The 26,292-nt window shown below is 42.3% G+C and overlaps 1 protein-coding gene and 1 long non-coding RNA gene across 5 annotated transcripts in view; both read right to left on the reverse strand.

The window, feature by feature from the left end:
* The window catches only part of LOC118371476 (protein kinase C alpha type), a 234,586-nt gene extending 213,576 nt beyond the window's left edge, over positions 1-21,010 (reverse strand). Inside the window, exons 1-2 of one of the 2 annotated variants that reach the window (XM_052527508.1) lie at positions 20,626-21,010; positions 19,651-19,682 (exon numbers count right to left, since the gene is read on the reverse strand). In XM_052527508.1, coding sequence (XP_052383468.1) covers positions 19,651-19,682; positions 20,626-20,792 — 199 coding nt within the window. In that variant the 5' untranslated portion in view covers positions 20,793-21,010. The remainder of the gene's footprint in view (positions 1-19,650; positions 19,683-20,625) is intronic. The other variant, XM_052527509.1, reaches the window with a different exon arrangement.
* Positions 21,011-23,240: 2,230 nt separating this feature from the next.
* Positions 23,241-25,900, reverse strand: LOC127932286 (uncharacterized). Of its 3 annotated transcripts, XR_008144704.1 has the most exons (4): positions 25,645-25,900; positions 24,339-24,383; positions 24,204-24,248; positions 23,241-23,528 (listed from the first exon to the last, which is right to left on the reverse strand). It is a non-coding gene; the product is annotated as an uncharacterized LOC127932286 (long non-coding RNA). The 3 variants fall into 3 exon arrangements; XR_008144703.1 differs by lacking the exon at positions 24,339-24,383; XR_008144705.1 differs by lacking the exon at positions 24,204-24,248.
* Between the last annotated feature and the right edge of the window lie 392 nt (positions 25,901-26,292).

A 26,292-nucleotide genomic window follows, 5' to 3' on the forward strand; every position in this document is an offset into this window, starting at 1 on the left:
TCCACCTCAGCTTCAATGTCAGCTAACGTAAACTCACCCCATTCCGAACAAATGTGCTTAACCGTGACATTCAAACGAGGCTACAAAGAAAACTAATGGGACTGTAGCAACTGTGTTGTCTTCAAAATCGGGGGAGTGAACTAGGTTTCTATTCAAGCGTTGATCGACATGGTAATGGCTCTATAGTACTGACCCTCCGTTACATCTTGACGTGTCATGTCGTAACGTACAGCACGCATAAAGCAACTATTTATGTCTTACAATCTCTATCCACCAGGTGTAGCACTTCTCTCATCGTTTAAAAACAAGAAATGGACAGTGATGGGGAAACCGTCATTTTTTGTCATCATCATTGCATGCGATCATCATTCTCAAAGCAGCTGTTTACTTCTAAGATCACTTTAGTACCACCCTAAAAAAATGGATTCAAATTCGACACAAACCTTCAAATAGGCATGTAATGATACATTATATAAACTCTTTATAGTGTTTTATTTACATTTTAGAGGCGATAAGGTGATAAGTTGGACAGATCGAGTGAAAAAAGCAATTTTCCCACACGACATCTCTCCTTCTCACTATCACGCATTGTTTCACTTCCCCACCCGCCATTTTTAAAAAGACCCGACGGGGCTCATTGCCTGCTTGAATTATGCAGAAACGGGCAGTGTTTAGGTCATGTTATTGATTTTGTTGGAAAGGGGAGAAATTGTGCTTTACAAAGTTATTCAGTTGGGTTAGGGTTACAGTTGATCTGGAAGTATTACTTTTTTGGGCGCTAAAATAAGGGCAATTGTACGGACCTAGGCGATGTACGAGTTTATGTTACAGCCTGTGGTAGAGCGAGGCTCTGACTAATATGTACTTTTCAGGTTAAACATGTTAACTTATTTGGCTGGCAGCTTGTTGTTGTTTAGGCTCACAGGCCAAAGTTTCAGATAACATGGAAATGGCATCGCTGTGACTTCTGGAAGCGGGGGAAGCATAATTGGTTTCAATCTTCTCTGCTTGTTCGCTGAATATTAGTCAACACAATGTTGCATTACCATCACAAACTGATTGCTAATAAATGCCCTTGTAGGTTATTTCCACATCTCCATATGCCCCATTTTTCATTTAAATTAATTTAATTCCTGATGCCATTTCCCCATATTGGGATCGCACTGCCAGTAAATAAGCTAAATTACAGTTGATTATTAGGTAGGTTGTGTGGTAAAAGGCTGAGGAAGCGAGCAACCTAGTCCAGTTGCTGTTATAGCTGCCCTCTTTAGCTGCTAATACAGCGGTCATAGCTGCCCTCTTTAGCTGCTAATACAGCGGTCATAGCTGCCCTCTTTAGCTGCTAATACAGCGGTCATAGCTGCCCTCTTTAGCTGCTAATACAGCGGTCATAGCTGCCCTCTTTAGCTGCTAATACAGCGGTCATAGCTGCCCTCTTTAGCTGCTAATACAGCGGTCATAGCTGCCCTCTTTAGCTGCTAATACAGCGGTCATAGCTGCCCTCTTTAGCTGCTAATACAGCGGTCATAGCTGCCCTCTTTAGCTGCTAATACAGCGGTCATAGCTGCCCTCTTTAGCTGCTAATACAGCGGTCATAGCTGCCCTCTTTAGCTGCTAATACAGCGGTCATAGCTGCCCTCTTTAGCTGCTAATACAGCGGTCATAGCTGCCCTCTTTAGCTGCTAATACAGCGGTCATAGCTGCCCTCTTTAGCTGCTAATACAGCGGCCATAGCTGCCCTCTTTAGCTGCTAATACAGCGGCCATAGCTGCCCTCTTTAGCTGCTAATACAGCGGCCATAGCTGCCCTCTTTAGCTGCTAATACAGCGGTCATAGCTGCCCTCTTTAGCTGCTAATACAGCGGTCATAGCTGCCCTCTTTAGCTGCTAATACAGCGGTCATAGCTGCCCTCTTTAGCTGCTAATACAGCGGTCATAGCTGCCCTCTTTAGCTGCTAATACAGCGGTCATAGCTGCCCTCTTTAGCTGCTAATACAGCGGTCATAGCTGCCCTCTTTAGCTGCTAATACAGCGGTCATAGCTGCCCTCTTTAGCTGCTAATACAGCGGTCATAGCTGTCCTCTTTAGCTGCTAATACAGCGGTCATAGCTGCCCTCTTTAGCTGCTAATACAGCGGTCATAGCTGCCCTCTTTAGCTGCTAATACAGCGGTCATAGCTGCCCTCTTTAGCTGCTAATACAGCGGTCATAGCTGCCCTCTTTAGCTGCTAATACAGCGGTCATAGCTGCCCTCTTTAGCTGCTAATACAGCGGTCATAGCTGCCCTCTTTAGCTGCTAATACAGCGGTCATAGCTGCCCTCTTTAGCTGCTAATACAGCGGTCATAGCTGCCCTCTTTAGCTGATAATACAGCGGTCATAGCTGCCCTCTTTAGCTCCTAATACAGCGGTCATAGCTGCCCTCTTTAGCTGATAATACAGCGGTCATAGCTGCCCTCTTTAGCTGATAATACAGCGGTCATAGCTGCCCTCTTTAGCTGATAATACAGCGGTCATAGCTGCCCTCTTTAGCTGATAATACAGCGGTCATAGCTGCCCTCTTTAGCTCCTAATACAGCGGTCATAGCTGCCCTCTTTAGCTCCTAATACAGCGGTCATAGCTGCCCTCTTTAGCTGATAATACAGCGGTCATAGCTGCCCTCTTTAGCTCCTAATACAGCGAGCAATGTGCTGTCGTACATTTGGACACAGGCTTAAAAAGTAACATTTCAGTTTTAGGAAAATATGGAAAAGGTGAAGTGAATGAACCCATCAATAGAGAGGATTTCAATATTAATCCTCAACTGGTCCCTACTTGATGCAGCATACAGTCTTCATTTGACATTTGAGTTTAAAAATCGGGGGCAATTAAGGGGAATTACATCAAATAAGTTATCTTGGCCAACATGAGCTCATAAAAAACCCTTTTCACCTTCTTTCAGTTTCACTTAAAATGTTCTCTCCCTGCAACAAAAGCGCCCAGAGTGCTTTCCGATATTTGACAAACTAAGTATTTCTCCTTTTTACCCTCTCCCAGAAGCTTAGCCTAACACAGCTACACCATCGTCGACTATGCCATTGCTCCACTCCCAAAAGGTTCTTAGGACCACTTGAGAACACTACATACCACTCCAGATACATGAACCCGAGATGAGAGCAGTTCCTGGATCAGCTCAATAGAGGACCATTACTGAAAAGGTCAGCGGAAGTGACAACAGTCAGGCACACGCAGTGCTACGATTGACTGATACTGATGATTTGAGCTTAGGCCTCTGGTGAAACAGAACATTTACAACTGAGACCATGTCTAATGTCTTACCTTGAATGATCAGGTATTTAGGCCGACATATTTGACCAATTAAATGACATGTTACTACAGGCCTGAGTTCAACTTAGATCTGTGTTCAAGGGTAACCTGGCTCAATATGGATTCCCCCTCTCATAAAGGTAAACAAAGGACCATACAGAGTGTACTCAAACGCACCATATGAAGAAAAAAAAAAAGCATCAGAGTATACCTAGCATTATACCAAGCAATATTGAGCTTAACTGGCTCAATCTGTTCTAATTATAATCTCAAAATGGTACGCACCCTATATCAGTGTAATCACTAATCAGTGTAATTGTAACTGCTGACTGGCACTCAACATCTGGGAAAATATCCACGTCGGACAGCAGGTGAGCGAATGCCAGAGAATATGGGGAGGAGGCTTGTGGAACCATACTTTGGGAAATGTATTCTCTTCACATTGGCCGGCACCATGAACAAAGGGAATCGGGAGCTCCCTCCCTCTGCACAAAATAAAGCACTTGCACAGCCGCTGTACTGCACAACGGTGCTGAGAAATGACAAGACGACAGGGACACAAGGAAGAGTAAACCAGACAGACACTATTACACACTACAGACGCACACCATGTAAGCACAAGCTGACAAAAAAAAAATGGACTACTGTCATAGACACTTCTATTCATTATTAATTACATTTTTGCTTTGTGATGATTTTCACTATTTATCAAGGCCACTTATAATGATGTTTAGGCTACGGATGTTTTCATCCTTTGACCGCGCGTCTTGTTGACCGTGCGTCTTGGTGGTTGGGCTATTTCTTTTATCAGTATTAAAAGAAGCCTTTACTATGTTCCAACACATATGGTTTCGGTTGTAACAAAAAGGCACTCAACAAACAAAGTTGAATGAACACTTAAATTTTGGTGGTTTTTGTTTTGACATATAGCCTACAGTAAGAAACTAATGAAAATGCTACTGTGTTATTTGAAATAAAATGTTGTATTCCAATAATGAAATGTATTGATTACTCTGTTAGAATGTTGCAGTCAGAACGGCTGCTCATTAGCTTGAAGGCAGGTCCCCTCGAGGCTCAGCTGTTCTGGTGTTAAAGTTCCCCAGCCATCATGGCTCTGCACCAACACGGGGTATTTTTACCTCTCACATTTCCTCCTTTACGTGCCATGACAGCTTTATGAAGTGGATGGCTAGAATCCTATTAAAACAAGCTATGCTTTAACAAGGGCCGGTATTCACAAAGCTTCGCAGAGTAAGAGTGCTGGCCTAGGATCAGGTCCCCCCTCTTAAATCGTTATGATTTAAAAAGTTAAAACTGATCCAAGATCAGCACTCCTACTCTGAGACGCTTTGTATAGATCCACTAGAAAACATTATAGAAGAGCGTCGTTAGAAGCTAAGTCCTGAGAGAGCCTGGTTAAGACTTACTGGGTCTGGGAATGACAGGGATAAATGATCATTGACATAGCATGGGAGCTTCAGAATGCTCTAGAAAATGGAAGTTGTTGCTCAGTTCATGTAGGCGGAGGGTCAACGGTAAAGGGTGTAAGGAAATCCAGCTGCCGCCAAGTGCCCTGCGCGCAGAAGTGGGACATTTTGTGCGTGTCACTTCATGTTTTCATAGAGACTCAGATTGAGTAGATGGATTTACTCGTGGCATTGATTAGGGTTGCAAAATACCTGGAACTTTCAATAAATTCCCAGTTTTTCCATAAATCCTGCTATGAGGAGCCCGGATTTCCTGCTTATTCCTTCCTGATTTTGAGAATCCTCCAACCAGGATTTCGGGAAAACCACGTAATTTATTGAAAGTTCCAAAAATGTTGCAATCCTAGTATTGATCATGAGTAGAGTGCTAAACCCTTATAATCCCAAAAGGGATTCTTCTTCATTGATGAAGTCCACGTAGTATAAAAAAAATTGATTCACTTTATTTACAGTAAAAGCTGCTGTTAGAGCAGACAGCTGAATAGCAGCATGATATGATCTAAGCCAACTATTCTACACTTCAATAATTTACTTAAAAGCTACAATATGTAACATTTGGGGCGACCCAACCAAATTCGCATAGAAATGTGTATTATAGACCTGCCATTCTCATTGAAAGCAAAACTAAGAAGCAGTAGATCTATTTCTACGCTTCATGTTCTTAAGTTTAGTTTTTGTCTTTTACGCTCGGTTTTGTACACCAGCTTTAAACAGCAAAAAATACAGTATTTTTGATTATGTTAAAGATATTTCACTGCGGTGCAGATGGTACAATGATTGTCTGCACAATGACTGCTTGTTATGTCACAGACTAAAATTAGGCTAACTATTTAAATTTTAGCAACCAGGAAATGGAGGAGCGATTCTGCATAATGCATCTTTAAAGCAAGCCAGTTATCTACAAAACGTCACAACATTCAGACCAAGTCAGAGCTAAGTGAGGTAAGGTCATATTTGAATTATGGTTCAAGTGACAGTTGCAAATACAGTAGCTATAACACCCATTAGTACTTTCTATAGAAAGCCTATGGATCTAGATGATAAGAGGTGTTGACATTGGCAGGTTACAATGAAGTGTCCGTCTCCCTAGTCACCACAAGTGGAGTGTGTCTGTTCCATTTACCCTAGAGTCATTTTGCTCCACAAACAACATTCATTTAATACAAGCACAGACCATGTAAACATAAGAGTCAAATTGGATGACACCTTCAATGTTCAATGCATCTCTTTGTCTGGCACAACACAATACTGGTGAGCGAGAAGCAAAATAGCCATTGAAAAGACAGAAAGCATCTTGGTAGCTCGCAGTCCAAAACAACTTAATATAATAGTTAAAGATGCACTCCGCAGAAATCGCTACACCATTTCCTGGTTGCTAAAAGTCTAGTAGTTGGCCCATTTCAGTTTGTGTGACAAAAAGAGCAAGTATAGTGTAGAGAATCATTGTACCATCTAAAAGGCTGTGAAATATATTATTCATAACCCAATATATTGTATTTTCAGCTGCTTGAAGCTGGTGTACAAAACTTAAAAGTAAAATAAGTAAAAATTAAACTTAAGAATGGGAAGCATAGAAATAGCACACATAGAAGATATCTACTGCTTCTTAGACTTGCTTTCAATGAGAATGACAGATGTCTTACATTTCTATGTGAATTTTGTCAGGTCACCCCCCCCAAAATACGCTGCAACTTTAAAAAGTACAATTCAATAAACATTTGATTACAGATTCTTAATCTGGCTATATTTTAGCACGAGAACCTGTGAATTATCGTGAATAGGTCTGTTCTTAGACATGACGTGATACGGAACAGTAATGGCAAATCAGGACACATGACATAGTCAACACTCCCATTCATCCTGTATGCTTATGATTCCTCTCACACTGGCGTTAGCTGTGTGTTGTCAACCTGGTTCTGTTATGATCAGCCTGCCAAGTCATAACCGTATGACAGAAGCTCTAAAGTCCCCCCACCAACATAGTCCAGACCTAGCAGCCTCTTTCCTTTGGGATGTGAGCTGTACTGTCCAGATACATCTTCTCAATGGACAAGGCAACAATATCAAAGGACCTGGCTCCAAGGATTAGTGTGGGAAAGCTTCCGGCACTTTGCTAGTGGAAAAACAGTCCAGCAAAGGGAGCTTTTCATCTGATGTATGACGTCATCTGGTGTATGATGCCAGCGGTAACATTGTCAATATTATTCTTAGAGTAGGAGTATTGAGAGTACAAAGCATACTGTGGAGTAGACACTGGTGACAGTCCTGAGGGCCTTGTCTGTGTTCTCCTCCAGTCTCTCTTTTCTGTCACTTACTCGTCCTTTTTCCCATCACTCGCTCTCTGAGAAGAAAAGTACGTGAACAAGAACAACTGTTTTATTTGATTTCAGGCTGACAACCAAGAGAAAAGTGATTGAACAACAACAAATATTCTGCCTTTTTCCGGCAAGGGTTGCAATCAAAGCCCTGGCTCTCTTCTTGGTTTGATTGCTAGCCAAGGCACTTCAAAGCACCATACTGAGAAACTGGTTTGGATCAATCATGTATCAACAGGGGGTTATTATCTCATGCCATACAGGTGTCAGTGGATACAATTCCAACCATGCTGGAATTCTCTGGCGAAAAAGATTTGAATGAATGTGCAGAGTAGAGGTCGACCGACTGATTTTTCAACGCCGATACCAATTATTGGAGGACCAAAAAAAGCTGATACTGATTAAAATCGACACACACACGCAGTTGAAGTCAGAAGTTTACATACACTTAGGTTGTAGTCATTAAAACTAGTTTTTTTAACCACTCCACACATTTCTTGTTTACAAACTATAGTTTTGGCAAGTCAGTTAAGACATCTACTTTGTGCATGACAAGTCATTTTTCCAACAATTGTTCAGTCAGATTATTTCACTTATAATTCACTGTATCACAATTCCAGTGGGTCAGAAGTTTACATACACTAAGTTGACTAAAACAGTTACAAAAGTATCTATATCCACAGTAAAACAAGTCCTATAATCGACATAACCTGAAAGACCGCTCAGCAAGGAAGAAGCCACTGCTCCAAAACTGTCAGACTAAGATTTGCAACTGCACATGGGGACCAAGATGGTACTTTTTGGAGAAATGTCCTCTGGTCTGATGAAACAAAATAGAACTGTTTGGCCATAATAACCATCGCTATATTGGAGGAAAAAGGGGGAGGCTTGCAAAATAGATGGCATCATGAGGAGGGATAATTATGTGGATATATTGAAGCAACATCTCAAGACATCAGTCAGGAAGTGAAAGTTTGGTCACAAATGGATTTTCCAAATGTTTTATTTTACCTTTATTTAACCAGGCAAGTCAGTTAAGAACAAATTCTTATTTTCAACGACAGCCTCGGAACAGTGGGTTAACTGCCTGTTCAGGGGCAGAACGACAGATTTGTACCTTGTCAGCTCAGGGGTTTTGAACTTGCAACCTTCCGGTTACTGGTCCAACCCTCTAACCACTAGGCTACCCTGCCGCCCCGACAATGAATACTTCCAAAGTTGTGGTAAAATGGCTTAAGGACAACAAAGTCAAGGTATTGGAGTGGCCATCACAAAGCCCTGACCTCATCCTATAGAAAATGTGTGGGCAGAACTGAAAAAGCATGTGCGGGCAAGGAGGCCTACAAACCTGACTCAGTTACACCAGCTCTGTCAGGAGGAATGGGCCAATATTCACCCAACTTATTGTGGGAAGCTACTCAAAACATTTGACCCAAGTTAAACAATTTAAAGGCAATGCTACCAAGTACTAATTGAGTGTATGTAAACTTCTGACCCACTGGGAATGTGATGAAATAAATAAAAGGAGAAATAAATCACGCTACTATTATTTTTACTTTTCACATTTTTAAAAATAAAATGGCAATCCTAACTGACCTAAAACAGGGAATTTTTACTAGGATTAAATGTCAGGAATTGTGAAAACTGAGTAAATGTATTTGGCTTAAGTGTATGTAAACTTCTGACATCAACTGTATGCATATATATAATAATATATAATATATATATTTGTAATAATGACAATTACAACAATACTGAATGAACAATGAACACTTATTTCAACTTAATATAATACATGAATAACATTTATTTTGTCTCATAAATAATGAAACATGTTCAATTTGGTTTAAATAATGCAAAAACAGTGTTGGAGAAGAAAGTAAAAGTGCAATATGCACCATGTAAAAAGCTAACGTTTAAGTTCCTTGCTCAGAACATATGAAAGCTGGTGGTTCCTTTAAACATGAGACTTCAATATTCCCAGTTAAGAAGTTTTAGGTTGTAGTTATTATGACGCGTCGACTATTTCTCACTATACCATTTGTATTTCATATACCTTTGACTATTGGATGTTCTTATAGGCACTTTAGTATTGCCAGCCTAATCTTGGCAGTTGATAGGCTTGAGGTCATAAACAGCGCTGTGCTACAAGCATTGCTAAGAGCTGCTGTTCGAGTGAATGATTATGAGCCTGCTGCTGCCTACCACCGCTCAGTCAGACTGCTCTATAAAATATCAAATCATAGACTTAATTATAATAAACACACAGAAATACGAGCCTTTGGTCATTAATATGGTCAAATCCGGAAACTATAATTAAGAAAACAAAACATTTATTCTTTCAGTGAAATACGGAACCGTTCCGCATTTTATCGAACGGGTGGCAACCCTAAGTCTAAATATTGCTGTTTCATTGCACAACCTTCAATGCTATGTCATAATTCTGGCAAATTAATTACAGTCTTAGTTGGGAAGAAATGGTCTTCACACAGTTCGCAACGAGCCAGGCGGCACAAACTGCTGCATATACCCTGACTCTGCTTGCACTGAACGCAAGAGAAGTGACAACATTTCCATAGTTAATATTGCCTGCTAACATGAATTTATTTTATCTAAATATGCAGGTTTAAAAAATAACACTTTTGTTAAATCATTGACCGTTTGGTGAAGTTGAAGTACAGTAGGCTGTGATTTAATGATAAATTAACAGGCACCGCATTGATTATATGCAACGCAGGATAAGCTAGTTAACCTAGTAATATCAACAACCATGTGTAGTTAACTAGTGATTATGTGAAGATGGATTGTTTTTTATTAGATAAGTTTAATGCTAGCAACTTACCTTGGCTCCTTGCAGCCACAAGGTCCTTTTGATGTTGCACTCTCCTAACAGGTAGTCAGCCTGCCACGCAGTCTCCTCGTGGATTGCAATGTAATCGGCGTCCAAAAAGGCCAATCACCGATTGTTATGAAAACTTGAAATCGGCCATGCCGATTAATCGGTCGTCCTCTGGCACAGAGGCAGATAATTTCTGCTCAGTGTGGGTAGCTGGGTATCGCTCCAACTCTCTGGGGATCTCCCATCACAGCATGGTGCTGCCTGTCTGGTTTAGCTTAAAAGGCACACAGCGGTAGTAGACATATTTGGGCTATTTTGAAGGGATCTCTGCCAAGCAGGCTTTCCCCATGTCTGCATGGCCACAAAGACAGACACAGCAGCTTTGTTGGATCTAAAGCCATAATCTAACCACACAGCCCTGGAAATGGCCTGGATTAACCAGTGGCGATGGCAAGTCGTTTACAAAGTAGAGACGATCCATGACACATGGATCCTGGCTATTAATGCATGGGCCAAATTTCCCCGGCTTGGCTGTAGCCTGGCTCTGAGCCCATTCGAGTATGCTCATAGCCTATTTGACTTTAGTATGTACAAAATAAATGACATCGCTGCCTTGCTTTTAAACCGAGGTATTATGTTATTAGAATGCCCATATAGGTCTACAGCATTTTAATAATGCCCGGCACTAAAGTGAGTTGTGGTGAGTTGACGATTAGATACAGTCCATATACAGCATTTTAGTACCTGGCACTAAAGTAAGTCGTGGTTGAAAGTTTTGATATAGGCCTAGATATCCAGTGGTGGTACTGTAGTAGCTCTCCGGATGACAGATGTAATGGAGGTTCGCTCTGTTCCTGCTGCTCAGCCCTAGGGGCCAGAGGTGCTGTTGCATCTGTGTGCATACATGGGCTGGAAAGGAGGGATTGTCTAGGTTCTATGTGGCCTACGGTGGATGGAGAATCCAGAGGCTGTACCAATGGAAGTTTCAGGGGGTTAAGTGGTTTTACTCCCAGGACCAGCGTCCCTTTAATCTGCCCGGTTCCCCCTGCCATCAGAATGGATTGGAGGACTAACCCCATAGACAGACACACAGAAGCTCTACTAGAAAGCCCTCTCTGTATTCTCTTTCACTATTGTGATGAGCAGCAGCTAAAATCTGAATCATCAGCTTGGGTAATTAATTCAAACCTTAGCTTTCAGAGTAATAAAAACAAGACTGGCGCTAACCGAGGGCTTTATTGATAATTTCCCTTAGGATGCTGTGGAATGGAGAGAATGCGGAGTGAGAGAGAGGGGAAGAAGTGGTGGCTACATCTGCTCTACCTAAGGCAGAGTGCACTGTAGCGGCCAAGCTCTCTGGCACTCAGCACCAGGGGAGGAGAGCCCTTTTATTAAAGCCCCAATCCACAGCCTCCGAGGCGATGGGCTGGCTCCACCACAGGGCAATGTGTTTGGCATTCCAAAGTGCCAGCATAAGTCACATAACCATGGTTGGTTGACACAGTTGGCCTCTGCCTGTCGACTGGTGTCAGCAGTGGGTCTGTTCATGGCAAATTCTCCCTCTAACCTTGCCTCACTGACTAGTACCAACACTGTCCATTAAAGGGGGATTTCAGGTGCACTTTGTGATAAAGCCATCACACATCCCCAAAGAAGAAATGGTATTCATTACACAGTATATAAGGCCTTGTAAACCCAGGGGAAATATGGCGGGGAAAGAGTATATGGAATACTACAGATCATTTACAGTGAAGACAGCACCATGGAGAAATAATGCAACCGTAACCCATTGAGGGTTGATGGTGCCATAAAAATGTAGCCGACGGACTTCACATAATTGGAATGACGCCAATGATTATGCAGCGAGTCAGAGCATAGCAGCACACAGTCTGGCAGTCACTCGTCTTGGTCAAAACATTTCTAAACTATATATATATTAAAGTGTCAGTGACAAAAAATAAATAAATAGCTGTACCTTGCAGAAGTACAGTCAGAATACAAGTACAGGCTAAATTAAGCATAGAGAGAGTGCTAGATACAACAGGACCAACTAGTCAAATGAAGAGTGCTGTAGTCCCACATAACAAACTACCTACCTACCTATACTATAAAAGGTTTTTGGATAATAAGGAACGGACCCAGATTAGGCCTAGTACTGGACTAAATAGCACTTTCAGTGGAGAATCTCCATTGAGAATGTTTTGAATCCAGAACTAGACCTAATCTGTCTCACTGAAACTAGTCGGTACAGCAATATAAGGTGAGACAAGCTTAAAAATGTACTGCTGAGAACCAACTCCAAAACAGGGGAAGGCAGATGGGAGTCCTCGGAACCTATGGGCGATGGGAGGACTAGAAAACACACCTGGTTGGACTGCGGGGGAAAGTAAGTAGAGGTTGACCGATTAATCGGCAGTGCCGATTTCAAGTTTTCATAACAACTAGGTAAATCTGCCTTTTTGGACGCCGATTACATTGCAATCCACGAGGAGACTGCATGGCAGACTGACCACCTGTTACGCGAGTGCAGCATCAAAAGGACCTTGTGGCTGCAAGGAGCCAAGGTAAGTTGCTAGCTAGCATTAAACTTATCTTATAAAAAACAATCAATCAATCTTCACATAATCACTAACTACACATGGTGGATGATAATACTAGGTTAACTAGCTTGTCCTGCATTGCATTTAATCAAAGCGGTGCCTGTGAATTTACCATCGAATCACAGCCTACTTCAACCAGACAGGTGATGATTTAACAAAAGCACATTTGCGAAAAAAGCACAATCGTTGCACAAATGTACCTAACCATAAACATCAATGCCTTCCTTAAATTCAATAAACAGAAGTATATATTTTTTTAACCTGCATATTTAGTTAAGAAATTCATGTTAGCAGGCAATATTAACTAGGGAAATTGTGTCACTTCTCTTGCGTTCAGTGCAAGCAGAGACTGGGTATATGCAGCAGTTTGGGCCACCTGGCTCGTTGCGAACTGTGTGAAAATGATTTATTCCTAACAAAGACCATAATTAATTTGCCAGAATTGTACATAATAATGACATAACATTGAAGGCTGTGCAATGTAACAGCAATATTTAGCCTTAGGGTTGCCACCCGTTCGATAAAATTGGTAACGGTTCTGTATTTCACTGAAAGAATAAATGTTTTGTTTCCGAAATGATAGGTAATTTATTATGGTCAAATCCAGAAACTAAGGCTCGTATTTCTGTGCGTTTATTATAATTAAGTCTATGATTTTATATTTTATAGAGCAGTCCGACTGAGCGGTGGTAGGCAGCAGCAGGCTCGTAATCATTAATTCAAACAGCACTTTACTGCGTTTGCCAGCAGCTCTTAGCAATGCTTGAAGCACAGCGCTGTTTATGACCTCAAGCCTATCAACTCACGAGATTAGGCTGGCTATACTAAAGTGCCTATAAGAACATCCAATAGTCAAAGGTATATGAAATACAAATGGTATAGAGAGAAACAGTCTACGCATCATAATTCCTATAATAACTACAACCTAAAACTTCTTAACTGGGAATATTGAAATCTCATGTTAAAAGGAACCACCAGCTTTCTCATGTTCTGAGCAAGGAATTTAAATGTTAGCTTTTTACATGGTGCATATTGCACTTTTACTTTCTTCTCCAACACTGTGTTTTTGCATTATTTAAACCAAATTGAACATGTTTCATTATTTATGAGACTACATTGATTTTATTAATGTATTATATTAAATTAAAATAAAAAAGTGTTCATTGAGTATTGTTGTATTTGTCATGATTACAAATAAAACACACACACACACACACACACACACACACACACACACACACACACACACACACACACACACACACACACACACACACACACATATACATTAATCGGTCTTGGCTTTTTTTGGTCCTCCAATAAATCGGTATCGGCGGTGAAAAATCATAAAATCGGTCGAACTCTAAAAGTAAGGACACAGGGTAGAGTTGACCTTTCCTCTGTCAACACAGGATGTGCACAAGGATTCCCTTAGCACTGTCTAAACAAGCCCGGAGCATGAGATGAGAGCGGGTTGAGAGGCCACTGTTCGTCAATGGGACAGGAGGGAGGTTCCAGGGAAGGGGAATGAGTGTGTTATCACGTCTCCTCTGTGTCAATGTTTGGTTTGAATATGGTTAAGCAGGTCTGCAAACACAATGAAAGTGGACAGAGACACACAGGCTTGGTTTGTCTGTGGTGCACTGGTTATTGGTTGTATTAAGTAATTTTTGAATAGAGAAAACAGGACTTAGAAACCTGTTATATGTAAATATTTGTTCAGGTATTATATTGGACTGATCTAACTCAATTTGACTGTTTAAGTTCAAACAAGAGAGAAAGAGACTCCATTTTGTGGCGCCATCACTATTACACTGTCCATCCACATCTCTCATTCATGTACACTACATGTCCATAGTCATAGAAGCATTGCTCTGCTCCTACCCCTCCCTTGGGAGATTGGTCTCTGCTCCTCTCACATGAAGAAACCTATTATTCCTCCACTCTCACCAGCACCACAGACCATTGGAAAGCGTCGAGCAAAAATCCACTACCACCTTTCAAAGAAGACCCATTCAACCCTTCAAACCATCAATGGCCTTCCATGAAGACACTATTCCCTGGGCTCCATTTCTCCATCCATACTCCAACCATACTGGAAGAGAAGGTAGTCGTCTGAGGTAGTTTGTTTTGAAGCCAATGGTTTTGTGGTTGGTTTATCATGGTTTCAATATATGCTATATGCTAATGCATGGACAAGCCTGCCAGGAGACTATGTAAGATCTAAAAGCAGACTTCTCCATGGTCCATTTATATTTTAGAATCAATTGGGGCGGCAGGGTAGCCTAGTGGTTAAAGCATTGGACTTGTAACCGGAAGGTTGCAAGTTCAAACCCCCGAGCTGACAAGGTACAAATCTGTCGTTCTGCCCCTGAACAGGCAGTTAACCCACTTTTCCTAGGCCGTCATTGAAAATAAGAATTTGTTCTTAACTGACTTGCATGGCTCAACACCCAGCCTCTATAAACTGTACCATTAAAACACGATAGCAGTCTTTCATCCAAATGGTAAGAATGTGGGTATTACCACTAATATTGAATGGAGGAGTTAGCGTTCTATTGCTGGTTATTGGCCCAATTTAACATTTAAGCCCATCATATACTCTACCTAAGTGTATATCTTTTTACTTTTACCTTTATTTAACCACATTCTTACCATTTGGATGAAAGACTGCTATCGTGTTTTAATGGTACAGTTTATAGAGGCTGGGTGTGGAGCCATGCAGTTGACAATGTGGCAACAGCAATTCCTATGTAATTGGGATATGAATACAAACGCCTGCAGGTTAACTTGCGGAATTGGATTCCACAGAAACAAGATTGTCTGAGGGTAACAATTGGCACAAATGCCATCTCACATGGTGACTACTTGCACTTGGGTAAACATGAGGGCTTGTTCACCCTTACTTTGGTCGTATTTTCTCAACCTTATAAATGGAGTGGGCGAGTAACATGGGAATGACACAACAGCATAGCTCAACTGTGACTGAGGTGTCAGTTTACAAACCAAGGAAAAGGACTTGTTGAGTGTTAGCGAGTGGATATGATTTCTCTGTTGGCTAAGGCTTCTGACAAGCTCTATGTGCTGTCTGGGGATTCCCATAACGAAGCGATAGATCTTGAACTCTTAAAATCATCAATGTTGCTTTAGTTGGTCTGAATAGACTAGATATGAAATAATCCATGGGGGATTGGTAGCTAATGGTTTTAGAATGGAGACGAATATGACGCAAGCTCATTTTAATGTCTCGCATGCAATTGTTGGAAACAAAGTATGTCGAGTTCACATTTGATCACCAACAAATTAATTAATTCCAGACAGTTTCAAATTCCAGAAAATCAAATGTAACTTCAAATTTCAGGCCGGCACAGAAAGCCCAATAGGATAGGTGTATCATGTCTGTACTCAACAGAAGCCTCCTTGCTCGTTGACTTGAGCCTCCCCATTTCCAAGGAGCCCCTTAATAATTGATGAGATGACAGGTATTTTTAAGTGGGACCTTCAGCTTTTGAATAACAGGGATGTTACCTCCTCGCCTTCATCTTGATACGGTGGCTATTATTTATTTAGCAGTAGACCCAGGAACAGATTTATAACAGGGGGGAATGCTGTGTTTCCCAGAGTGGCTGTAAAACCACTGCTACCAGCTCTCTGAGTAAGTATATGGAATGGATACAGCGATCAGTCCCTACAGCCTACTAGGGGAGAAGAGCAGCTAGCACCGACACAGTGTTGCTGAGATCTCTAATGCATATCTGTAGTATGCTCTGAATGCAGGGGTTTGGTATAGGTCTTTAATAGTGCACTGTGATTTCTACATGACCAATAGAGACTATAACAGTCACGAGCGATGCTGCGATGGTGACAGAGCCCAGAGGGAGAGGACAAGACAGAGACAAAAGGGGCTTCACCGATGGTGCTTTGGCATACGGCTAAAAACATGTCACCGCAGCAGCTAGCCCTGACTCGATAACGAGCAGGCTTTACCATCAAATATTCGAGCACCGGCAAACACTGAGCAAAGTGCATCGCACCTCCAAGACACACATACAAATGGAGGAGTGTCTTTATCGATCGCAGTTCCTCAGACCTGGAAGACAGGCTCCACACACACACGGATGCATTATCTATGTACAACACACATCCATACGTATGGGTACATACAACTGACGATACACACATGCATGCAGAACCGACACACACACACACACACACTTTCGCTCTCTCTCACACTCACTCCACAACAATAAAATAAGTCATATTCCAGACAAGGGGCTTCTGAACCCCCAAAGAGATCAAAAAGCCTTCTCTGGAGAGTGTTTATCCTCATACTCCAGCAAATGGATGTATTTTCCTGCCATTTAACAGAGGCTCTCAGAAGACATCCTTTCAGAACGGATCACATTCAACCAACGGCTCAGTGATCGCAGGTTAACATCATCCTGGCAGGCTGAAGCAACAGCACTTACCATGAGGCAGGGACTCTCAGCACTGGCTGGCAAGATCACCACTTTCCACATTACACTACCATTCATGTTCAACAGAGGATGGCATATATCCGAGGGGGACACCACATAAGCGCAAATCAACATACTTAACTGGCATTCAACCGCTATTGCTAATGAAGTTTTTGCTCCTTAGGAAAACTTCCCGCTTTGCTCACATTCTTAATCTTCTAGAGAAAGGACGAGTAGGTTTTTCCTCAGGTATTACGCCAGTTCATTGGAAGTGCAGCCATGCAGGCGATGCTTTCAAAGAATAGGAAAAAGTATGATTCCAACAAAATCTACTTCAATCAGTGTAGATTAAGGGTAGGAGACAGGTAAAGAGGATTTTAAAGCATTGAGACAATTTAGACATGGGATTGTGTATGTGCGCCATTCAGAGGGTGAATGAGCAAGACAAAATATTTAAGTGCCTTTGAACAGAGTATGGTAGTAGGTGCACGGCGCACGGGTTTGCGTGTGTCAAGAACTGCAATGATGCTGGGGTTCTCACACTCAACAATTTCCCATGTGTATCAAGAATGGTCCACCACCCAAAGGACATCCAGCCAACTTGACACAACTGTGGGAAGCATTGGAGTCAACATGGGCCAGCATCTCCTTGCAATACTTTACACCTTGAAGGGTACATGCCACGATGAATTGAGGCTGTTCTGAGTGCAAAGGGGGGGTTATCCTCAATATTAGTAAGGTGTTCCTAATGTTCTGTACACTCAGTGTATGTACAGTATATATAGCCTATATACAGCTTAGAAACCTTTTATAAATCCTGGTACCTCGATAAAACATTTTCTTGAGACAAAAGTTTGTCTTTTCTCAGCACGAGCACAGCCTACATTCTTCAAGTTTGAGTAATGCCCTGATGGGAATCGGTAAACAAGAAGTTTGAGAGTATTGATGGCACATGGAAGAGAGACAGACCCAGTCTGACTAAGGAGACTTGGCAAACTACAGGCGAATGCCATTAACCCCTCTGACCTAGCCTGGTTGAAGCACAAGCAGATTCTACTGCCAGGCTACAGTACACTATTCTAAGTCCCAAAGGGCACCCTATTCCCTATGTAGTGCACTACTTTTGACAGGGGCCCATGGGGCTTTGGTTTGTAGAGAAAATCTCATATTTCTATTTCCTTTACAAGGCCTATTTGAACTCTGGCATCCATGAGATTGCCATGTGTGATTTGATTTCATGTCAGTCCAGTTAGTCAGCTGAGAATAATGCATGCGCATTCATTTCTCCATTTAATGTTTAGCAAGTAGTCCCCAAAACATCTAGATCTGTCTTTCCAAGAGCTGAGGAGTGCATTGTAAATGTTCTCACTTTGATATCATAAATAACCATATTTTATTTGATCATAGACCATCAATTCTTCACACAGACAACCACTAAACATCAAGATATCCCTTAGCATTAGCTGCATAAATCCAATTAAGATTATTTAAATCTCAAAGTGCATTTGAAGAAACTCCTGAGACTCAAACAAAAATGCCCGGAGAGTAATGACAGTTCAAAGTCTCTACGTTGCGAGTCATTGGCTTTTTAAAAATGTATAAATAACTATTTTTTTCTTCTTTAAAAAAAAGAAAAATAACTGCTTCAAACGACCTGAAATGGTAATGAGATTGGGAAGGAAACAGAAAACAGTCAACATCAATCCATGCCATTTATTTGAGTGATTAGACCTTCTGAGTGCTGTCACAGATACTTTAACCATTATTTTCTGTTATTTACGACTTCATATTCCAGTGTGTGTGTTGTAAGGAAGACATCATACTCAAACAGCACAGACAAATGTAGGCCTACTGGTATATCTCAAACTCTTTGAAAGGGAAGTAACTCAAAGAAATATTGCAACATTCTATAGTCAATGCAGGTGCACATTTGAAAGTTGAGAAAATTCTGTGTAACTTCAGCCACATGTTTACTGTGAACACTAAGGCTGTACCTGCTTTAATGTACTGTTTTAACACTGTGGCTATGTGATCATAATGTAGGCCCACTAGAGTGGCCTACCATCAAAAACAATGAAGAACATGCATCCCATCACATTATAATATGGAAATAGCTGTTCTACCATTAAGCCTACAGTAGCAGTCAATTTTCTGGTGTTCAATTAAGGCGTACTTCTGAAGAAAAATGTTTATCCACTTATCCGTCAGACAAGGAGGTGACTGAAAGTGTGTTGTTTTCTGATGCAAGAAACCACTTTACAAAACAAAATGCATTATTATTCCCATACCATTATTACAGGGAATCAGACAAATTATGATACGCCCTGCCTATTGGCTACTTAGCTTATTCAAGACCATCTCAAATTACAACACTGCCCCTTTAAGAAAAAAAAAAGACTGTGCTGCACTCTGATGGGAGCTGCCTGTTCCTTGCAGCTCAGAGGGAACGGGAACATTGCCTACCTGTATCTCTCAAACTCTTTGAAAGGTGAGTAACTCCAATACGAATTGCAACATTCTTTAGTCAATGCAAGTCAAATGGGCTGGTCCTCTTGAATTAATGCAGTACATAAAAACCACACAAATGAGTATACACTGCATGGAGGAATGGAGCTGAGTGAATGGACGTCAATCAATTTCATTTTTACCTTGGCACTGGAATCCTTGCTTTCCAAATCCCCTGCGAAAACAGAGGAAAGTGAGGAATGAAATAACAAATAGCATTCAACTGACAAAACAAACACGTTTACCATATCAAGCAGAGACAGCAGTAGTCTCCAAGACTTGTAAGTCTGTCTCAATTAAGGGCTGAATGATGAATAGGAAAGGGGGAGCACCTTTCATATCCTGCAAGAGGGGACATGGGGGATGAGAAGCCTGAGGGGTGTCGACTGCCCTTTAATATTGTTATTTTTTCAGGTGGCTATATTTTGCAAAGCAAACCTCGAGTAAAGGTACTGTAGGATAGGCTGCAGTCAGAAGAGAAAAACAAGTAGCCTAAACTGTTAAGATGTTTCCCAAGAATCATTACACATTACTTAGGAGTATTTTAGAGGCCATAGGTCGTAACTGTAAAATTATGTCCACTCACTCAAGATGACATCTCTCTCTGTAGCGATCAATACATGGTCAAGGAAACACAACCCCTTGAAGAGGAAGGTTGGACAACATGGGTGCGTCTTCAACCACCCAACATCCCGAATAGTTACCACTTGTTACTTGTTTCGGGTTTAGAGCCTACATTTCGTTGGCAGGAAGTTATTATTTCAATATTTATCAAAAACACGAGGACTAGGATAAATACAACTTTTACAATGTGTAACAAACATTAAAGTAGGCGCGCTGTCAGTTACAATGTATAGTGTATCTAGCCCACTGTAGGCAGAAGGGATTCATTTTCTTTGGGCTTGCATTTCGCGGCACATTATAGTCAAATGTTGGTTTTAAGATGTCCAGCTTTGCCGTGGAAGACCAAACATTCCAGTAAGGAAATTAGAAGTAACGGTGCAGCACAGTTAGCTATGAAGGGAAAGTGACAAGAGAATAATAGCTGGTTGAGAAGACAGCGGAGTTCTCCAAAATGTTCAACAGGCAGAGGCCATCTGGAGAGGAAAAGCGCTTACCAGATAAAGTCGGTGCAGTGGCTACAAAAAGTCGGCTGCTTGAAGAACCTTGCAGTGAATTTGTGGTCCTTCACTTCATGGACGTTCTTCTGCCTCAAAGCTCCTTTACGAGCAAACCCTTTCGCGAAGTCCCCGGTCCCCTCGTTGAATTGCGTGACATCAGCCATAGTCAAAAAGCAACGTTATTCCTCTCTATCCAAAGTATATGCCTATTCAATCCAATGTATTTCCACGCGTACTGTCTTTTGCCACTGAGCAGGAGAGGCGGTCAGACTGTAACTGGACACACTGTTCTATCTATGGGCTTTCCCTTGCTGTCGCTACAACTACTTTTACTGACAGCTCCACACTGAGCGCTTTGCTTCCTTCCTTCTTTCACTTGAGCTGACGTCACTACAATGAATCGCTTGGTGGGAGGGCAACTGTCTGTTGGAATTTGGAAGATTGGAGCGTCACCCAGTGGTGTAAAAGATACTGGCAAATGTTTGGGTTAAAACAATTTACTTGAAGAGAAACTACATATCAGTCATATCATAGTCAGTGCTTGACTTGGCTAAAATGTATGTATTACGGAGTTCCTGCACCTAAATTCAAACAGAACCAGCGGCCAAAATGAGTACCGGCACCTAAGTCAAGCACTGATCATAGGCATCAAATTTTTATCCAATGTGTTATGTATGGCTTATTAGGGACAGTTCGACATTTACTGTGGGGAGAGGGTCATATTTTCACATGACCCTCCCCTAATGTTTACAATCACAAATAACAATAACAGTACTGCCCTACAAAGGCAACACCGTATCTATGCTTTTTTTACTGCAAAATCTCACTTCAGTCTTTTTCTGATATATTCTGATCAACTGGCTTGTTCTTCTGTCAGGAAACTAAATACCACATTGACGCGCCCTGATTTGTTTTACCTGTCCTTGTGCTTGTCTCCACCCCCTTCCAGGTGTCACCCATCTTCCCCACTTTTCCCCTGGGTATTTATACCTGTGGTTTCTTTCTGTCTGTTTGTCTTGTTTGTTATCGTCAACCAGTGGTTTCGCAGCTCTTGGTTTGCACAAGTATCTCGTTTTGACCTTTGCCTCTCCTGACTCTGCCTACCTGACCACTCTGCCTCTGCCTACCTGCCCACTCTGCCTCTGCCTACCTGCCCACTCTGCCTCTGCCTACCTGCCCACTCTGCCTCTGCCTACCTGCCCACTCTGCCTCTGCCTACCTGATCACTCTGCCTCTGCCTACCTGATCACTCTGCCTCTGCCTACCTGATCACTCTACCTCTGCCTACCTGATCACTCTGCCTCTGCCTACCTGATCACTCTGCCTCTGCCTACCTGATCACTCTGCCTCTGCCTACCTGATCACTGCCTCTGTCTACCTGATCCCTCTGCCAACCTGATCACTCTGCCTCTGCCTACCTGATCACTCTGCCTCTGCCTACCTGCCCACTCTGCCTCTGCCTACCTGACCACTCTGCCTCTGCCTACCTGATCACTCTGCCTCTCCCTACCTGACCACTCTGACTCTGCCTACCTGCCCACTCTGCCTCTGCCTACCTGACCACTCTGCCTCTGCCTACCTGATCACTCTGCCTCTGCCTACCTGACCACTCTGACTCTGCCTACCTGATCACTCTGCCTCTGCCTACCTGATCACTCTGCCTCTGCCTACCTGACCACTCTGACTCTGCCTACCTGACCACTCTGCCTCTGCCTACCTGACCACTCTGACTCTGCCTACCTGATCACTCTGCCTCTGCCTACCTGATCACTCTGACTCTGCCTACCTGACCACTCTGCCTCTGCCTACCTGACCACTCTGACTCTGCCTACCTGACCACTCTGACTCTGCCTACCTGATCACTTTGACTCTGCCTACCTGATCACTCTGCCTCTGCCTACCTGATCACTCTGCCTCTGCCTACCTGATCACTCTGCCTGTCTGCCATCCTGTACCTTTGCCACTACTCTGGATTATTGACCCCTGCCTGCCTTGACCTGTTGTTGCTATAAACATTGTTACTTCAACACAGTCTGCACTTGGGTCTTACCTGATACCTCATTAATCAGATAATACCTGGCCATTACAAAAGATCAAAGATTTCGGAACAAATTCGAAGTAACTGCATTTTTCCTTTGTAGGGCTTATATACGTGGATATCGACTTTACCACTTCAGCATGCTTTTGTGGCAGAGTCAATGCCATGCAGTCCTACTGCCAGTAGGTTGGGGGTTTGCCGACCACCACAGACGAGCCCACTTTCCTTTCCTATTTCATTAGGCCTACTCTGTGGTCAGAGCAAGCTGAAGACCATGACCAGCTACTGGGAAATCAGATTTTCAACATTTTGATGCCATATTTACAATTATACAAAATATATGCAATGGATGTTCCACCAACAGATTTCTGTGTCAGTGCAACACAACCACTAAACAAAGTCTACCGACTTCAGGCACTTCAATATCATGGTTTGAGTTTTCAACACCAAAATAAATAGACCATGTCGATCCCGAAAAACACCAAATACATTCCTCCCCCACCTTGTAGGCTTACCAGGTATCGAAGACTTGTCTTGACATTCTTACCTTGTAGGCTTACCAGGTATCGAAGACTTGTCTTGACATTCTCACCTTGTAGGCTTACCAGGTATCGAAGACTTGTCTTGACATTCTCACCTTGTAGGCTTACCAGGTATCGAAGACTTGTCTTGACATTCTCACCTTGTAGGCTTACCAGGTATCGAAGACTTGTCTTGACATTCTCACCTTGTAGGCTTACCAGGTATCGAAGACTTGTCTTGACATTCTCACCTTGTAGGCTTACCAGGTATCGAAGACTTGTCTTGACATTCTCACCTTGTAGGCTTACCAGGTATCGAAGACTTGTCTTGACATTCTCACCTTGTAGGCTTACCAGGTATCCAAGACTTGTCTTGACATTCTCACCTTGTAGGCTTACCAGGTATCCAAGACTTGTCTTGACATTCTCACCTTGTATGCTTACCAGGTATCCAAGACTTGTCTTGACATTCTCACCTTGTAGGCTTACCAGGTATCCAAGACTTGTCTTGACATTCTCACCTTGTAGGCTTACCAGGTATCCAAGACTTGTCTTGACATTCTCACCTTGTAGGCTTACCAGGTATCCAAGACTTGTCTTGACATTCTCACCTTGTAGGCTTACCAGGTATCCAAGACTTGTCTTGACATTCTCACCTTGTAGGCTTACCAGGTATCCAAGACTTGTCTTGACATTCTCACCTTGTAGGCTTACCAGGTATCCAAGACTTGTCTTGACATTCTCACCTTGTAGGCTTACCAGGTATCCAAGACTTGTCTTGACATTCTCACCTTGTAGGCTTACCAGGTATCCAAGACTTGTCTTGACATTCTCACCTTGTAGGCTTACCAGGTATCCAAGACTTGTCTTGACATTCTCACCTTGTAGGCTTACCAGGTATCCAAGACTTGTCTTGACATTCTCACCTTGTAGGCTTACCAGGTATCCAAGACTTGTCTTGACATTCTCACCTTGTAGGCTTACCAGGTATCGAAGACTTGTTTTGACATTCTCACCTTGTAGGCTTACCAGGTATCGAAGACTTGTCTTGACATTCTCACCTTGTAGGCTTACCAGGTATCCAAGACTTGTCTTGACATTCTCACCTTGTAGGCTTACCAGGTATCCAAGACTTGTCTTGACAATCTCACCTTGTAGGCTTACCAGGTATCGAAGACTTGTCTTGACATTCTCACCTTGTAGGCTTACCAGGTATCCAAGACTTGTCTTGACATTCTCACCTTGTAGGCTTACCAGGTATCCAAGACTTGTCTTGACATTCTCACCTTGTATGCTTACCAGGTATCCAAGACTTGTCTTGACATTCTCACCTTGTAGGCTTACCAGGTATCCAAGACTTGTCTTGACATTCTCACCTTGTAGGCTTACCAGGTATCCAAGACTTGTCTTGACATTCTCACCTTGTAGGCTTACCAGGTATCCAAGACTTGTCTTGACATTCTCACCTTGTAGGCTTACCAGGTATCCAAGACTTGTCTTGACATTCTCACCTTGTAGGCTTACCAGGTATCCAAGACTTGTCTTGACATTCTCACCTTGTAGGCTTACCAGGTATCCAAGACTTGTCTTGACATTCTCACCTTGTAGGCTTACCAGGTATCCAAGACTTGTCTTGACATTCTCACCTTGTAGGCTTACCAGGTATCCAAGACTTGTCTTGACATTCTCACCTTGTAGGCTTACCAGGTATCCAAGACTTGTCTTGACATTCTCACCTTGTAGGCTTACCAGGTATCCAAGACTTGTCTTGACATTCTCACCTTGTAGGCTTACCAGGTATCCAAGACTTGTCTTGACATTCTCACCTTTGTAGGCTTACCAGGTATCCAAGACTTGTCTTGACATTCTCACCTTGTAGGCTTACCAGGTATCCAAGACTTGTCTTGACATTCTCACCTTGTAGGCTTACCAGGTATCCAAGACTTGTCTTGACATTCTCACCTTGTAGGCTTACCAGGTATCCAAGACTTGTCTTGACATTCTCACCTTGTAGGCTTACCAGGTATCCAAGACTTGTCTTGACATTCTCACCTTGTAGGCTTACCAGGTATCCAAGACTTGTCTTGACATTCTCACCTTGTAGGCTTACCAGGTATCCAAGACTTGTCTTGACATTCTCACCTTGTAGGCTTACCAGGTATCCAAGACTTGTCTTGACATTCTCACCTTGTAGGCTTACCAGGTATCCAAGACTTGTCTTGACATTCTCACCTTGTAGGCTTACCAGGTATCCAAGACTTGTCTTGACATTCTCACCTTGTAGGCTTACCAGGTATCCAAGACTTGTCTTGACATTCTCACCTTGTAGGCTTACCAGGTATCCAAGACTTGTCTTGACATTCTCACCTTGTAGGCTTACCAGGTATCCAAGACTTGTCTTGACATTCTCACCTTGTAGGCTTACCAGGTATCCAAGACTTGTCTTGACATTCTCACCTTGTAGGCTTACCAGGTATCGAAGACTTGTCTTGACATTCTCACCTTGTAGGCTTACCAGGTATCGAAGACTTGTCTTGACATTCTCACCTTGTAGGCTTACCAGGTATCGAAGACTTGTCTTGACATTCTCACCTTGTAGGCTTACCAGGTATCGAAGACTTGTCTTGACATTCTCACCTTGTAGGCTTACCAGGTATCGAAGACTTGTCTTGACATTCTCACCTTGTAGGCTTACCAGGTATCGAAGACTTGTCTTGACATTCTCCGAATGCCATTAAACTTTTTGTTAGTGTTTTGTAACATATATCTCTTTCCATTAACCAAATGTCCACTGCACAGTTTGGATTGATTGACTGATTGATCTGTCAGTTAACGTATTTCCATTGTGGTCCATATTTTTTTACATACATTCATACAATAGATACATACTGTACATAGATACAGACACATTACAGTGAAACAGACACGTTACAGTGAAACAGACACGTTACAGTGATACAGACACGTTACAGTGAAACAGACACGTTACAGTGAAACAGACACGTTACAGTGAAACAGACACGTTACAGAGATACAGACACGTTACAGAGATACAGACACGTTACAGAGATACAGACACGTTACAGTGATACAGACATGTTACAG

The sequence above is a fragment of the Oncorhynchus keta genome, chromosome 10, assembly GCF_023373465.1.
Source record: "Oncorhynchus keta strain PuntledgeMale-10-30-2019 chromosome 10, Oket_V2, whole genome shotgun sequence".
Classification (NCBI taxonomy): Eukaryota; Metazoa; Chordata; class Actinopteri; order Salmoniformes; family Salmonidae; genus Oncorhynchus; species Oncorhynchus keta.